The sequence below is a fragment of the Daldinia decipiens genome, assembly GCF_022478715.1.
Source record: "Daldinia decipiens strain CBS 113046 unplaced genomic scaffold F4813scaffold_12, whole genome shotgun sequence".
Lineage (NCBI taxonomy): Eukaryota > Fungi > Ascomycota > Sordariomycetes > Xylariales > Hypoxylaceae > Daldinia > Daldinia decipiens.
Window position 1 is genome coordinate 649,639 of NW_026054555.1, and position 15,571 is coordinate 665,209.

Sequence of the window (15,571 nt, forward strand, 5' to 3'; positions counted from 1 at the left end):
GAAATATATCTAGAGTGTATATTTCGTTATTGTATGTTTCCTCCTTAGATGATACGGATTGAAGACGAGCTGACAAGCATCAGCAATTCCAACAAGATTTTATATTGAAATGTAGTGCTTCATCTGATTGGTACCGTGATATAAATCATAAGCGTTCCTATGTAGAAGTATGAACTAATGCTAACCAGATTACCAGACCAAGCCTTTAAAGCATCCTTCCGGGATCCGCGGATGCCGATGTTAAAGCAGACCGCCTGAGCAAGAACATAATGCCAACTTAAATCCGGAAGCAAGACGTATCTTCGAATCGTCACATAGCTTATTGTTCTATGGCCCCCGCATATGATTATACCAACCTGCAACTGGCCAAAGAGGACTAATTTGTTATAAACGCCACCATGGACGCCGAGGTGTCCGAAGCCGGTGTTCTAGGGTCTCCTGGGCCGAGGCGAGCAGTAAGTAAGACCCCGGATCCTGCCGGCCCCGTTATGCTCAATTTGGCTTGTCTTGGTGTGATACTATCGTTGATTTTTGACTGAGACCTGATGGCTAAGTAACATTCGCACCATAGTGTGACCAATGCAGACTTAGGAAGGTAAGGATCCCACCCTACTGTTGTCTACCTCCCCTGTCATCTCTACGATGGAAGCTATCAAGTTTATGTATTAACATGTAAACTCGTGTTGGTAGATACGTTGTGATAAGACGTCACCGTGTTCTAATTGTCGAAGCGCCAAGAGGTCATGTAGTTCCACGGGAGCTGGCCAAAAGCCTAAGGAACCGCGACAACGAGTGTTAATTTCTAGCCAATAGTAAGCAGGATATTATTAGTATTCGTGACATATCTTTCGATAAATGAGGGAACGCTTACTGACAGACATTTGTTCCCCCCTTAGTGAGCGAAAGATCGATTTAATCGAGGAGCGGCTCGGTGGTATCGAGACGCTTTTGCGGAATCTAAGCCCAATATCAGCACCTGCATCCTCATCTGCTGAAAGCTCTACACGACGACAATTCGACAAGCTAACCCCATTGTCTCTAAGTAGTCGAGATGATACAGCTGGCACGGTGTTTGACTCTGAGGATGCGGGGGACTTTGAGGGCAACTCGTCGCTAGCCGCACATACTGCGTTCGCGAGCGAGTTTCTCGAGCATGCCGTGCAAGGAACCCCGTTAGAGCAACAAGGCGGTAACACCAAGATCGACGCAGCCTTGTCTTCTCTGCGGCAGATCGTACAGATGCAGGAAAACCGACGTACCGTGTCGTCCTTTCACGAGTTTCGCCTGCCTGGCCAGAAGCATCATTCCAAGACCCCTTTACGGGATCTACCTTTACCCCCAATGGAAATCGTGGCGCAAACACTTCGGGATATGAAACGTACGTACCTATCTAGGACACTATTAGAATCCTATAGCTCGCTCACTCTTTACTGTAGATGGCCCATTGCCAATGATGCTTGCTGTCCTCTACTGCTTCATAGATGTTGAACATTTTACCGATCAATGCCGACGTGTCTACTTCAATACCGAAGATATCACGGACGCGACATTTATCCTAGTTAACTCCGGTCTTGCGTATGTATTTTTCGAGGTAAAATTGAGTGCCAAAACCCCTGAGGAGAAAGCCGAGTCCGACCGATACTTCAATATGTGCCAGAAGAACTTAGACACAGTACTATCCAACCTCAATCTCCTTATGCCGGCAACGTTAGAGAATATCGAGGCCTTACTCATGGCGGTGAGTTTCCTGCTGCTTTCTAAATAGAATGAAACATTCATAACATTCCGGTGGATTAATTTCTGGGCTAACGTAATGCGCTGAAAGTCGAGCTTCTCGATAGATATTTCACGTCCATCCCTAGCATGGCTTCTAGCAGAGCGGGCTGCGCATATGTGCCGGACGCTGGGCCTTCATCAAGTTCACAGTATGAAAGACGACAGCCCGCAGAAGAAGGCAGATAAGTCGCTACTGTTTTGGTGCACATACATGTTAGATAAGGGGCTGTCGCTGCGACTAGGTCGAGCCTCCATTCTGCAGGACTATGATATTTCGCTACCGCATATTGTTCCTGAGACTAGGGCAGCAACGTATCCTGGAAACGAGGTTATGACGCTGTGGATTAAGCATGCACAGATACAGGGCCGCATATACGAGCGCTTATACAGTCCCGGCGCCTTGCGGCAGTCCGAGACGTACCGTGCCGAGCAAGTCGGCATTCTAACTTCAGAGCAAAAACATCTGATGACAGAAAGTCTGGCGCTCTTCTCCGAATTCAACACGACCGATGCCACCGAGGGCCGTATGTTTGCTATAATGTTAAAATCGGACGAAGTTGTATGTAATATGAAGTTTCTTATATCCCCAAACCATCTTAGTCGGTACTTCCCAATGGAACTATATAGGGAGCTCTACACTCCAGACATATTTCTATCGATCTATCCTCGAGAGGTTATTACTAATCCCCTATAGTCGTATCTTTCGTCATTAGCCCTTACGTACCGTGCTATGCCGCCCACAGGAACCCGCTCACGCACGTTTGCGGATGAGTGCATTGACTCGGCTCGGGCAGCCATGGCATGTCACCAAGAAGCTATGGAGATGATGGATGACCAGTCGTTAAAGATTGTATATATTCACTGGTGAGAACTACTTGCCACCTACCCGCTTGTCCAAGTTCCCACTCCTAACTAAACACCACGTACAAAAAGGACGATTCTCTACGCGCCATTCATCCCATTCATCGTCATTTTCTGCTTGGTGATCGAGACGTCAAGTGCGGAAGATTTGCAGCGCCTAGCAGATTTTGTACAATCGCTAGAGGCAGCGTGCGACTTATCAGAGTCAATTAGCAAGCTGCACCAACTGTGTCAAGTGCTATATAACATCGCGCAGCTATATATTGAGGCCAAGGCCCAACAGCCCATTGACCAGGACATGGTGCCCGTAGGCAACGAGTTTAACATGTACTTGAGTCAACTGGGCTTCATGCCTATGGAAGATGGCGCGGCCAATTTTGATTTAGCTGGTACTGATGATCAGGCCAGATCCATGGCGCAGACAGCGCAGCTAGGAGATTGGTTCTCGGGGGGGAATCATATGCTAGGGCTACTCGAGGAAGATCTTTCGGGAATAAACCCCTCAAGTTGGCCGTCGTGACTTGCCCCTAACCTAGATAAGTCAAGACATCCAGTTACTCAACCCGCGTGCCTAGATCTGGATGGACGCAATGGCGGCTTGTTTATCTACATAAATACGTGCATACCTGGGTATCTGAGCTAAGGTATATCTTAGGACACCAGGTTGAACTACGGGGTAATTCGTCTGAATACATCGCCCCTCCTTTTATATATGTATACATATAATAACCCCATAACCTAGACGAACACCATCTAGCATATATGCATCATAACAAATAAAAGAAAAAGAAATCTGGAACTTTGCATTTTCTGCTTAAATTTTAGCCTCCCTGAGGTCTGGCTACTTAGTAGCTGATAAACGTCAATATATGTACACGTAACAGGAGCTTTTTTTCTTCACAGGTGTGACTGTTGCTATCTATGAACTGCTCTTGCCGAGACGCTCAGCCTCCAACTCTTGCTCTGCTCGTCGGTAGTACTTTGCTGTGTCGACACCGTGCTGGTTGTGGTTGACGAAGTTAAACCAGGGCAGCACCGCAGTGAAAAGGGCAGAGTATCGCGACTGGCGGGCCGCAACGCCCTGCATGTGCGGTGTCAGTCTGCTCTCGCCGTATAGTGGCTCACCCGCTTTGACTTTGTCTACCATCTCCCGCATGTCCAACTCCACTTCACGGGCGTTCTCCGACATGCCGTAGAACCGTACTGTACGCGACAGTACATTATGTCAGTGGGGATATTCTTTCGGATAGAATAATGGGTCAGTAGAACGTACGACTCGATCGCTGGTAGAAATATAGGAATCCACCTATCACTCCAATTGCGCCAGCCAAGCGCATGGCTCTCGCAAACCCGCCCCGGCCAACTTGCGAAGGTGCGAATTTCTCCATCGTCCAGAGCAAGCCCGGGCCAGCCGCTGCGGCTACGGTGCCGTGCACATAGTCTGATGTTCGGGCATAGCCTACCACCCTCTTGAAATGTCTACAGCGCCACCAGGCACATGTTAGCTCCATGTTCTACCGCCAGGCAATATCTTAGAAGTTCGAGATCAATACGTACGGGTCATTGTCGATGAGCTAAATTATAATTCGAATTAGCGAGCTATCTACAACCCAATTGGTAACGGTACATACGGGGTAATCGGACTGGACGACTTTGCTAGGGATATACGTCTGCTGCGGAGGGTTCGCCATTCTAGCGGAGTGGAATTGGACTCCCCAAAAGCTTCGGTATGATATCTTCGTATATTCGATGGTTGTCAGCGGCAATCGGCAATCATGAGAGCTTCGAAATCGCAAGGTCTTGGAGATGGATGAGGTAAGCGGGGTTTCTTCGGAGATAATGATGTACGAAGTATTAACCTAAGGTTAAGGTTCCACTTAATAATGCGCGCTCTGACCACCCTCACTTAGATACGTACCTCTCTAGCTCCAGTCCGTCATCCAAAATCAATTTAACTTTACCAAAAAGACCCCACGTTAAATCGCGTCTTTTCACTTATGCGACGCGTCTTGAGGCTTGATTCTAGTATTTACAAAGTCACAACTTCAACATACAATCAATACTACGAAAATGGCCTCACGAGGAGCACACAAATCTTCTTCGGCATTAAAAAAGCCGGTAAATGATATAGATAATTACGACGTCGACGATGACCCCTTTGCCGAATCTGGAGACGAAGCTCCCAGCAACGACACCGCGCAGTCTAAGAAGCGTAAAGATGCTACCGGGCTTGGAATTGACGAGGCTGTAGCCGTACAGAAGAAAGTTAGAGCCCCAATTGTAAAGCTAGATGAAGGAAGGTTCGTATTATTCACAAGTATCCGGGTATTACTAGGAATGATATGGGCTTATCAAGTATAGATTGCTATCCGACAAAGGCATCCCGAGGTTACGAAGAAAAGCTCGAGATTTAAAGTTTAAAGGAAAAGGACACGAGGTACGAATATCCTATATTATTATATAGGACCGATAAATAGTAGCTAACAATAGTCTAGTTTTCTGACGCTGCCAGACTTCTCTCCTTTTATCAATTATGGTTTGACGACTTATTTCCGAAGGCCAAGTTTTTAGATGCTGCGGCTATGGCGGAGAAAGCAGGTCATAAGAAATATATGCGTATGAAACGTATGGAGTGGATCGAGGAAGGGAAACCCAAACCAGCAGGACTTGACGGAGATGATGATGACCTCTTTGGCGATTCTCACGATCAACCAGAGGAGCGTGCACCTGCAGTGTTCCCTGCCAGGATTGCTCCCATATTCCAGGATCGGGGAAATGAAGGGGCGCATACGCCTATACGAGATGATGTGCCTGATGACGACGACGATATATACGGAGCCACACCGCAACCATTAAGGACAACACAACCCACAAGTAAATTGTTAATTGGAAATGGAAGCGCTAGCACAGGACCTGCGAACGCATCCCTATTTGGAAATGGTGACGAGCCCGACGAAGATGACCTAGACGCACTGATGGCAGAGGAAGAAGCACAACGTCCTAAACCTGTTTTTGTTTTCGGCAATGGTGGTGGGAAACCCAGTCAATCAAGAGACGAGCCAGAAGAGGACGACTTGGACGCATTGATGGCTGAAGCCGAAGCCCACCACGAACCCCCAAAGCAACTTTCTAATCTTACAGCCAGGCCGGCACAGCCTAGCGTGCAAACCGATGAAGAAGATGATCTAGACGCATTAATGGCGGAGGCGGAAAATGAGGGGCAACAGAAACAGCCTATAGGTTCAACGCCTAAAGAAATAAAGGAGGTAAACCAGAATACGGCAGATGCAGACGAAGAGGAAGCTATGGCAGAGATGGATGGGTTGTGGTGAGAGGTCAAAACTGAACAGGGTATGATTTATTGTATAACGATGCATGCAAGGGCGTCTGTGTCATTTTATATATGTGCAATGAGCGTGAATACATGAACAGAAGTAAATGGCTTTTGATAATGCCTAACTACCTATGTACATATACTTTACAGTTGCTAAAGCCTTGTGATACTACAAGCAGTTATATCATAACTACCTAGTTAGTTAACTAATTAGTTAACAACAACAAACTTAAGTCTCTTTGAGGGTCCGGCTACTCTATGCGCCTTATGTCCGGGATTTAACTCTTTTGCTCCATGGTGAAAATTGAACGTTATCAATTTATAAAATGAACTCTTTGATCTGTCATATGTACCTAGACCTAAGCATAAGGTAGATAGTAATCCTTATCGATAACAGTTGTTGGGCATTATGACAGCAGCCGATAGTATCCAACAGCTAAGACGGTCGGTCCACTTAATTACTGCGGTATCCCACCAGCCCACCAACCCACCAAACATTGAACTCATTAACTTCACACATTGCAAACGTCATTTGATGGTATCGTCCTAACTTTCCCTCGCGACTGTTTTGGAGCGTTTGCTTCTCTAACTCCAAGTTGTTGTTTCAAAGAAAATGGCGTCTCCCGACCTGGTGGAAGCTATTCAAAAGCTTCACATCAGCGACGATACAACCATTGACGATATCCTCTTCCAACAAGGTCCCCGTAAACGATTCAAGCAAGATCCAACCGTGTTGAAAACAGAGCTCGAACAGAAATTCCTAACTCCCTCTAACAAATTCTCTTCTGAGTGGCTTAACAGATTACAGCAAAGATGGGACAGCCCAACCGATCTCACCGAGTTGTTTCGCATTGCACCTACTCAGACTCGAACCGTCACACGCTTCCAACGTCAAGGTCTCGAGGGCAGAGTGACGGGATACAAGAACGTTACTGCACCTGCAAACAGTGCCACAGCCAAAAACTCGACTTCCCTTATGCGTAAACCCGGCGGCCGTGCTGATTTTGTGCGTGGAGCTGCTGGTTTCTTCCCCTTTGCACCTGGTGGGCTCGATGGTGTTGAGGCAATCGCTGCTATCGAAGACCAGATGTTACGTCCTAGCACTATCGGTACTCAGAATAAGCTAGAACGCGTTATCAAACTAGGCGCCGAGGGCGGCCTTCTCGAAGTGGCCCCTGGTATGGAAAGGGGAATCGATTTTAGCAAAAAGAAATCTAAGGTCGACAAGAAAGAAGCAAAAGCAGTCGAAGCCGAACTTGACCAAGAACCCGAGCAAGGTCCCGAGGCTAAAGATACCAACGGGCACCCAGACACTAATGGCATCGAAGAGGAAATTGACGAGGAAGATTCAGAAGATATCGACACTCTACTTCCTGTCGAATTCCCAGCTTTAGAGCCACACGGTAACCTTTCATCAGCTAAGGCAAGAAAAGCTGGCCGAGAATGGGCACATATGGTGGATATCAACCGCGATATTCCCAACTTCAAAGAGCTTGTCCCGGACATGGCAAGAGAGTGGCCATTTGAGCTTGACACGTTCCAGAAAGAAGCTATCTATCATCTCGAGGGCGGCGATTCTGTATTTGTCGCTGCGCATACGTCTGCCGGCAAGACGGTCGTAGCTGAGTATGCCATCGCCTTAGCTGCGAGGCACATGACCAAAGCTATCTACACGTCACCTATTAAAGCCCTGAGCAACCAGAAATTCCGCGATTTCCGACAGACCTTTGACGAAGTTGGTATCCTCACAGGAGATGTCCAGATCAATCCTGAGGCAAGCTGTTTAATTATGACCACGGAGATCTTGAGGAGTATGTTGTACAGAGGTGCTGATCTAATCCGAGATGTCGAATTTGTCATTTTTGATGAGGTTCACTACGTGAATGATTTCGAGCGTGGCGTAGTCTGGGAGGAAGTCATCATCATGCTTCCAGAGCATGTTTCGCTTATCCTGCTATCTGCAACTGTCCCCAATACGTACGAATTTGCCTCCTGGGTTGGTAGGACCAAGAAGAAGGACATATACGTCATCTCAACGCCGAAGCGACCTGTGCCTTTAGAACATTATCTGTGGGCTGGCAAGAATATCTACAAGATTGTGGACCACGAAAAGAAATTCCTTGAGAGAGGGTGGAAGGAAGCGGACCAAGCGCTGCGTGGAAAAGATAAAGTTCTCCCAGCGCCAACTGCTCGCGGCGGTGGCAACCAGCGAGGCAACCAGAGAGGAGGTCCCCAGCGCGGCGGCCAACAACGTGGCGGTCAACGTGGCGGTGGTCAGCAAAGGGGCCGAGGAGGTCCCCCGAGAGCCGGTCATGCGCCTGGTCATATGGGCCGTGCCGGGAGGCCAGGAGGCTTTTCGTCTGCCAACCAGGACAAGAACCTGTGGGTTCACCTTGTGCAATTCCTGAAGAAGTCTACCCTACTACCCGCATGTATATTCGTCTTCTCCAAAAGGAGGTGCGAGGAAAATGCCGACGCGTTAAGCAACCAGGACTTCACAACTGCTCAGGAGAAGAGTCATATTCACATGATTATTCAGAAGTCGATAGCACGTCTACGACCCGAGGATCGAGTCCTACCTCAGATTATTCGTCTGCGAGAACTCTTAAGTCGAGGTATTGCCGTGCATCATGGCGGTCTATTACCAATTGTTAAAGAAATTGTCGAGATCCTGTTTGCTCAGACCTTAGTCAAGGTGCTCTTTGCAACAGAGACTTTTGCCATGGGTCTAAATCTTCCAACTAGGACTGTAGTGTTTTCCGGCTATCGAAAGCATGATGGTCACTCGTTTCGAAATCTTCTCCCGGGCGAGTACACTCAGATGGCTGGCAGAGCTGGCCGTCGTGGACTTGATCCCGTTGGGTCCGTTATTATTGTGCCTCCTGGCAGTATGAATGAAGCCCCACCTGTAGTCGATCTTCAGAAAATGATACTAGATCCGCCTAGCAAGCTGAAGTCTCAGTTCAGATTGACCTACAATATGATTCTGAACTTGTTGAGGGTAGAGGCGTTAAAGATCGAAGAAATGATTAAGCGCAGCTTCTCCGAGCACGCCACTCAGCAGCTACTTCCAGAGCATGAGAAAGCCGTTAAGATATCAGAAGCTGACTTAGCTAAAATCAAACGAGAGGCGTGTAAAATTTGCGACGAGTCTTTGGAACAATGCCACCAAGCATCGATGAACTACAAGCAACTAACGCAGGAGCTGTACAAAGGCCTCCTATCTATCCCAATCGGGAAGAAACTTTTTGCACCATCAAGACTTGTTGTATGGAATAAAGATGGTATACGAACCCCGGGTATCCTCTTGTCAAACGGTGTTAGCACGAAAACTTTAGGCGGCCAACCAACCGTCCACGTCTTCGAGATCAAGACTGAGCGCGAGACCCGTAACTCGACTGATCTACTGCCTTTTGTTGATACATTCCGATGGCTATTGTCGCCTCTCCCACGCAACAAGAGATCAATGGCTGGGATGACCGTTCATGTACCGCTTAGCGATATTGAGTGTCTAACCGGGAAATTTACTACCGGGATCGTACCAGACTTTTTCGAAGCGGGTGAACCACACCAGAGAGCAAGAGAACGGATGTTAGGTATCTGTAAAACCTGGGAGACAGATATGTGGAACGAGATCAGCTTCGCAAAGATCAAAAGTTTACAGTTGCAGGAGATTATCGAGAAGCGACGACAAGAAGAAGTAACCATCAAAAACTCGGCTACAACGTACTGTCGGAGCTTTTTGAAGCACGTAAGTCATTCTATCTTTGCAGATTATAACTTTTTAAGGCTAAACAAAGACATCAGTTCGCCATGTGCCATGATCAGTGGCTTATTAAGGAGACCATTTCGTCCCTCCGTTCAGCTCTCGCAGATCAAAATCTCCAGCTGCTTCCCGACTACGAACAGCGGATTCAAGTCCTAAAGGATCTTTCTTTCATCGATGCCGATACCCGCATTCAACTCAAGGGCAAGGTCGCATGCGAAATCCACTCGGCTGATGAACTTGTCCTCACCGAACTCATCCTTGACAACGTCCTCGCAGACTACGAACCAGCCGAAATAGCTGCTCTCCTCTCCGCCTTCGTATTCCAGGAGAAGACAGAATCAGTACCTAACCTTACAGGCAGCTTAGAACGCGGCATGAAGACGATCATTGAGATCAGCGAGAAGGTAAATACCGTGCAAACGGATCACCAGGTTATACAGAGCGCAGAGGATAGCAACGACTTTGTATCGCGCCCTCGCTTTGGCCTCATGGAGGTAGTATACGAGTGGGCGCGCGGTATGAGCTTTAAAAACATTACGGACCTGACGGATGTACTCGAGGGTACCATCGTGCGTACCATCACGCGACTAGACGAGACGTGCCGGGAGGTCAAAAACGCAGCTAGGATTATCGGCGACCCGGAGCTGTATCAGAAGATGCAGACCGCGCAGGAGATGATCAAGAGGGATATTACTGCCGTTGCTAGCTTGTACATGTAGTTTTTTCACTACCTCTCTAAGTAGAGGTGAGGAGCTTAGCGTCTCGGTTATTCAGGGCGTCAAAGGACTGGCTCCAGTTGCACATGTTTGTGTTGTTATCTCATCTATAGAAAGCAACGAGGTATGACCGAGATGATAGCTATAATGATGCTTGTAGGAAATAAATTTACTATTTGCCGGATACCTCTTTTTTCCAGAGTGATCTGTCTAAGGACGATCAGGAGTGTAATGTAGCGTTACAATAGCCGCGAACAGCAAAACTTATCAATAGCATAATTTCAAACTGCTGGACCGCTTCCTAATGTTGATAACCCCTATTGATGGCATGAGAGATTATATGTTTGACCCAGTTGTAGGTAATCTGTGAGATCAACCTAAATAGATGAGAACTATAAGCTACTTGCTACAAGAGCTTACAACTGTACATGCTGACAGTGCCCTTTGTTATAGACATCCCGTCTAGAATCCTGACATGGATTTTATGATCGTCTTGTACAGATTGTAGGCAAAGTAGCGTAAAACCTGCCTGCGCAACACTACTTCAAAAATGAATAGAAGTATTATGACAGTATTATTCTTCTGGGTGTTCATCATCGTATAATTTTTATCTTTATAATCTAGGTGCGGAATAGCCTCAAGTATATCTAGCAGTAAAGTAGCATGCATGCGTGTATCGATCGGCATTATAGGTGTCTACGGCACTGGCAGACGCCCAGGCAACGAGGTACCTGCCTATCTATATAGGTACGTACCCCTTCCAAAGTAATAGTTATATATCCCAAGTGCAGACCAACTGTCAACCGACGCCCCTCGCCTGGGCGACTTGAGGTTAGAGAAAACCCCACTGTGGTGTCTTATGCTGAACCGTTCTTCCTAACGAACGTGACTTGACAGCAGATGCCTAACGAAGCCGGTTTTTCGTAGGTCTTGGGTTCGAATCTCCTGCCCCTATCCGAGGGGATTCGAACCTAGGACTGAGCTTTTTTTGGCTTGTTTTTTAGAACTCGTTTTCTTTTTCTTGGTGTCATTTTTTAAGGTATTAAAAAATACCTACCAAGTACTAGGCTTATGATTTGATGTTTTGTAATGTCTTTTAATAGCGAGCGTAGAGACCTTGAAGATAAACGGGCATAGGACTGATTTGATTAAAGGCCTGTAAGGTCGAATGTAGGTTGCTCACCAAATCGAACTTACATAGCAAGATGTCACTCTAGAATCTATAGGTATATGATTTGACTCTAAGTTATCTTATGTACTCGTACTCTGCCATAGCTTGTATTCAAAGCTGTGATCCAAGCATAGACGAATGATCCTTAGGCAATGAAGAGAGGTGTATCTACATATATCATCAAAAACACGCACGCTCAGAAAGAGAAGCTCTAGCAGTAGTATTTACTAACGAATATACCCAGCAAAAGAGTAAACAAGCAAGGACCAAAGTTCTACGGTTTCAACGCATTGGAATCTTAACTCGATGCCCGTAAATAAGCTCTATTCCACACCAACAGGTATTGCGGCATCCGCGTATACAAGGAGAAAAGGCACAATAACCGGAACGCCTAACCGGACCCTTATGTCGTGATGCTAAACAAAATCTGCCATCCCGCACGCAATCAGATAGATATCAATACCGCATCCTGCTAGCTACGTGTATGTTCATGCCGCCACCTGCGGAACTCCCTCCTGCTCATCGCCATCCCCACCATTCCCATCTCGGCTTCCGCCATCGACTTTCTAAGCCCGCAAGGCGCGGAGGCGCTGCTGCAGAGCGTCCTCTTCTTCGGCGGTCGGCTCTGCGGTCTGGGGGAGGGCGGGCTCGGCCCGGCTGGGCTGCGCGGAGTTGAGTTCGGAGTTGAGCTGGACGCCGGCGTCGTCGGCGAGCTTGCCGAGCAGTTCGTGCACGGCGTCCTCGGAGACTTGCTGTGACGTCGTCTGCGAGATGGCGTCTTGGTAGATGCCGTTGTTGACGGCGTATTCCTCGTTCTGCTGCTTGAATTGCTCAAGCGTCATTAAGGTCTGGGGTTTCGGGATAATGTTAGTATTTTTGTACTTGACTTCCGCCAAAAAAAAAAAGCGATAGTACGAAGGGGAAGAAACGTACGCGCTCGGGGTTCATGTTGCGTTGAGCAGCGGTCATGGTGCGCGAGGACTGGCCCATCATGTTCGTCATGCGGTTCATGGCGTTATTGGCCTGGATCTGGGCGACGCTAAGTTCGGCCATGTCGGCCATCTGGTCCATCTGCTGAGCGAGGGCCTGCTTAGAAAGCAGCATCTTGGCCTTCTGGTAGGCCTTAGCCGTATCGCCTTTCTTCAGCAGGTCCTGGATTTGCTTCTTGAGCAGCGGGTCCTGCTTCGCTGCCTTTTGTGCTTCGCGACGGGCTTGCTTCGCTTGGAACTATACGAGGAGAGTACATGTTAGTTTCGGATATGTGATATTGGGAGGATAGGACGGGGAGGTCGTACGCGAGCCTGGAACTCGACTTGCATGTCGCGGGCGAGTTGTCGGTTGGACATGTTGATTGGTTGAGGGTTGAAGATCGATGGCAAAGGAAGGGCAGTGGATTTTGCTGGATTGGCGCGTTTAGCCGATCGTCAATCTAGATATTGAAATACCTGGTGAGGCTAGGACAAGTCGTCGAGACGGATCGTGGTGATTAGGATGGATGGAGTTGCGATTCACGGTCTGGCGCGGCGTTTCCTGGTGGTGGGGGCAAATGAAAGTCAGCGAATGACGCACTTCGATAGATTTTGCTGTAGCAATAAGGTACGAGTGAATTGTACCTTGAAACTAAACTTTCAAGCCCCAAACTAGAGTTCTCAGCCACAGTATTTATCGATAACATAGGTCTCATCTAGGTTATGCCTTTCTTTAATTCGCCGAGGCAAGCTCACTCACGCAAATCAAACAATGCTTCATAAACAATATACTTGTGACTGTTGATCTTCAGTTACTTGGACTATCATCATTGCCGATTAATGGGTCCACTTATAATAAGTGAGCAAGATTTCAAAGAACTCTAAGACTATTGCTTCAAATTGCAAATCATTCAAGGGAGCCCGGTTTCTACGAAACAAACTACATTGATTAGAAAAAAAAGTAACTAGATGAACTACTCTTTTGGTAAAGGACGGATATTTGCTTATTGATATGGAAAGGGGAACTATTGGGATATTATCATCTCTTGATAACTATGCTCCCTTTAATCCATGACATGATGGGTTATGACTTTGATCTGTCTCTAGTTATCTAGTAATATAAGTACCTAAGGTAGATAGTTTGGGCAAATCATTCTAACACGAATACGTAGTGGTCCTCGTAATAATTGATAATGAAATGTTTAATAGGGCCCAACACTCGTAAGCCGGATTATCAAGTACTTTTGATTATTTGCGCACACTTAAATACAGTAGCTGCCTTCAAACCGTCACCACTATCATAACTGAAATCATCCAATGCCTCGATGCGATTGGACCATCGTAAAGTTACAAATAAGAACTAGTATATCGGTCAGTCTGTCGTCAGCTTAAAACATGACGTGAGGCGTAAAGCAATATTGGAACGCATAGCAACAAGATAGGCAAGTCCTCACATTGTGATTTTCCTTACGCATCATTATGTAAATCATTTTCTAGATCATCATCGTATGTCGCGATCTTTACATATTAGCGTCTCCTTATTTTAGCGGCAAAACTAATACATACATACGGTATAACACATGTGTACATATTGACGATACCATTGTAGAAGGTATCATCATTAGCGGACTGCATTGCGTAATCAAGGAGGGCCTCGTGTTCAGATACGACCGGTCTCGTTTTGAGTCCCGCGTTGAGTCCGACCCCCTATCGGGAGGCAGTACCTAGGGGGAAAAGGGGAGGGCGGACGGACAATATCCTGATTGGTGCTTGGGACGAACTATTCAAAGGGAGGACCAGAACCTCTGGGTCTGCCCACAATTTCCTGAAACAAGCGTCGTGTAAGACTCGACTTACTTTGAATCTAGTGGTTTGACCTTCGAACGATTCGTGCTTATATAGGTAGTATATGTAGTGTACGCTATGTGAGCTAATAATCGTGTCTTGGAGGTCATAGCAAAATACAGGTATGTCTTAGGTATAGCCAATAAGATAATAATCAAGCGAATGTCTAGTAAAAATACTTTATTCGGCTTTTGGAGTAGGTCAATGTGTTAACCTAGGCATTTCGTACATTAAGTACTTCGTACGGATAACCTCATAGGAGAGATGTACCGCTAATTGTTCAACCATCTCCACATGAATTGTGCACTCTCACAATTATTCAGTTATGTAGATGAGGAGTCCGATCTTGAATGGGAATTCCCATACAATTAATTCCCACCCGATTTACATGTTGTACATAATGTAAAACGATGTTGCGCTTCCGTCCCGATCTGCTGGTTTATTAAATCGGGTTTGCGGGGAAGATTGCGAATTTGAAATCCATATTTGCATGGCCCGCGATCCACACTACGCTCGATTAAAAAACGGGGATTTAAAGACCTAATATCCGTGCGGGCTGGCGGGCGGAATCTCGGGCGCGCAATTTGAAGCGGAAGGTGTCTGGAATTATGGAATCGAAAAGTTACAGGCAGAAGGTTTCTTTACTAGGTAGTTACATGCAAATATCATGTTTCATTATCGGCCGTTTATCTTCGTAAACTTCTACATGCTAGTGTACATAATGTCTTGTACTGAGCCGATAATTTCGGATTGAAATCAGCATCGCATGATAATACTAAAAATTGAAGTAATCTGATGCGGGTGAGCGGCTACGAGGGGGGCTGAGTATGATAAGGCGTAAGGATTCGTCAATCCTTCATCGCAATGCTGAAGCTATCATATCAGCCCTAACATACGAATGCAACTATAATAGCAGTGTAAATATGTTAAAAGCAGCAAGGTGATAGAATCATGATTGGTTAACTATTGCTGAATAACAAGCGGACCTCTACAAGGACTCTTATGCACATTCAAAATAGTGACAATATACGATTCATCGACTTATATACGATCAACCGTCTTTTCAATGTAGTAATTATAGAACTCTCTTTACGTGAGTATCTAGCTTACACCATGCACTACACACACAGA

At 46.6% G+C, this 15,571-nt stretch overlaps 5 protein-coding genes across 5 annotated transcripts; 3 read left to right on the plus strand and 2 right to left on the minus strand.

Moving 5' to 3' along the window:
- Window positions 1–221: 221 nt before the first annotated feature.
- F4813DRAFT_43849 (fungal-specific transcription factor domain-containing protein) lies at window positions 222–3,357 on the plus strand. Its single transcript, XM_049248489.1, has 8 exons — window positions 222–455; window positions 572–595; window positions 691–812; window positions 897–1,378; window positions 1,437–1,738; window positions 1,826–2,335; window positions 2,471–2,640; window positions 2,710–3,357. Exons 1-8 carry the CDS (start codon window positions 399–401, stop codon window positions 3,155–3,157), a joined length of 2,115 nt encoding a protein of 704 aa, XP_049100727.1. The 5' UTR covers window positions 222–398; the 3' UTR covers window positions 3,158–3,357.
- Window positions 3,358–3,556: 199 nt separating this feature from the next.
- On the minus strand, window positions 3,557–4,328 carry F4813DRAFT_388530 (NADH-ubiquinone oxidoreductase complex I, 21 kDa subunit-domain-containing protein; the record flags this gene model as incomplete). Its single annotated transcript, XM_049246710.1, has 4 exons — window positions 3,557–3,840; window positions 3,911–4,116; window positions 4,195–4,211; window positions 4,269–4,328. The coding sequence occupies 4 exons, from the start codon at window positions 4,326–4,328 to the stop codon at window positions 3,557–3,559; spliced, it is 567 nt and encodes a 188-aa protein (XP_049100728.1).
- A 270-nt stretch (window positions 4,329–4,598) lies between these two features.
- F4813DRAFT_356205 (Swi3-domain-containing protein) lies at window positions 4,599–6,144 on the plus strand. Its single transcript, XM_049242957.1, has 3 exons — window positions 4,599–4,937; window positions 4,999–5,074; window positions 5,133–6,144. The coding sequence occupies exons 1-3, from the start codon at window positions 4,708–4,710 to the stop codon at window positions 5,967–5,969; spliced, it is 1,143 nt and encodes a 380-aa protein (XP_049100729.1). The 5' UTR covers window positions 4,599–4,707; the 3' UTR covers window positions 5,970–6,144.
- Window positions 6,145–6,424: 280 nt separating this feature from the next.
- On the plus strand, window positions 6,425–10,745 carry F4813DRAFT_43944 (antiviral helicase). The gene is made up of 2 exons (XM_049248491.1): window positions 6,425–9,722; window positions 9,779–10,745. Exons 1-2 carry the CDS (start codon window positions 6,585–6,587, stop codon window positions 10,457–10,459), a joined length of 3,819 nt encoding a protein of 1,272 aa, XP_049100730.1. The 5' UTR covers window positions 6,425–6,584; the 3' UTR covers window positions 10,460–10,745.
- Window positions 10,746–11,650: 905 nt separating this feature from the next.
- On the minus strand, window positions 11,651–13,235 carry F4813DRAFT_43955 (Snf7 family protein). Its single transcript, XM_049248492.1, has 3 exons — window positions 12,923–13,235; window positions 12,561–12,854; window positions 11,651–12,475 (listed from the first exon to the last, which is right to left on the minus strand). Exons 1-3 carry the CDS (start codon window positions 12,971–12,973, stop codon window positions 12,194–12,196), a joined length of 627 nt encoding a protein of 208 aa, XP_049100731.1. The 5' UTR covers window positions 12,974–13,235; the 3' UTR covers window positions 11,651–12,193.
- Window positions 13,236–15,571: the final 2,336 nt, after the last annotated feature.

Coding starts and splice junctions, on each gene's coding strand:
- F4813DRAFT_43955 (XM_049248492.1), bottom strand. CDS start 12,973: ATGTCCAACCGACAACTCGCCCGCGACATGCAAGTCGAGTTCCAGGCT. Junction 12,855..12,922: donor AAGTCGAGTTCCAGGCTCGC/GTACGACCTCCC, acceptor CTCCTCGTATAG/TTCCAAGCGAAGCAAGCCCG. Junction 12,476..12,560: donor GCAACATGAACCCCGAGCGC/GTACGTTTCTTC, acceptor CCGAAACCCCAG/ACCTTAATGACGCTTGAGCA.
- F4813DRAFT_356205 (XM_049242957.1), top strand. CDS start 4,708: ATGGCCTCACGAGGAGCACACAAATCTTCTTCGGCATTAAAAAAGCCG. Junction 4,938..4,998: donor GTAAAGCTAGATGAAGGAAG/GTTCGTATTATT, acceptor TATCAAGTATAG/ATTGCTATCCGACAAAGGCA. Junction 5,075..5,132: donor TTAAAGGAAAAGGACACGAG/GTACGAATATCC, acceptor ACAATAGTCTAG/TTTTCTGACGCTGCCAGACT.
- F4813DRAFT_43944 (XM_049248491.1), top strand. CDS start 6,585: ATGGCGTCTCCCGACCTGGTGGAAGCTATTCAAAAGCTTCACATCAGC. Junction 9,723..9,778: donor GTCGGAGCTTTTTGAAGCAC/GTAAGTCATTCT, acceptor CAAAGACATCAG/TTCGCCATGTGCCATGATCA.
- F4813DRAFT_43849 (XM_049248489.1), top strand. CDS start 399: ATGGACGCCGAGGTGTCCGAAGCCGGTGTTCTAGGGTCTCCTGGGCCG. Junction 456..571: donor CTCCTGGGCCGAGGCGAGCA/GTAAGTAAGACC, acceptor TTCGCACCATAG/TGTGACCAATGCAGACTTAG. Junction 813..896: donor GTGTTAATTTCTAGCCAATA/GTAAGCAGGATA, acceptor TTCCCCCCTTAG/TGAGCGAAAGATCGATTTAA.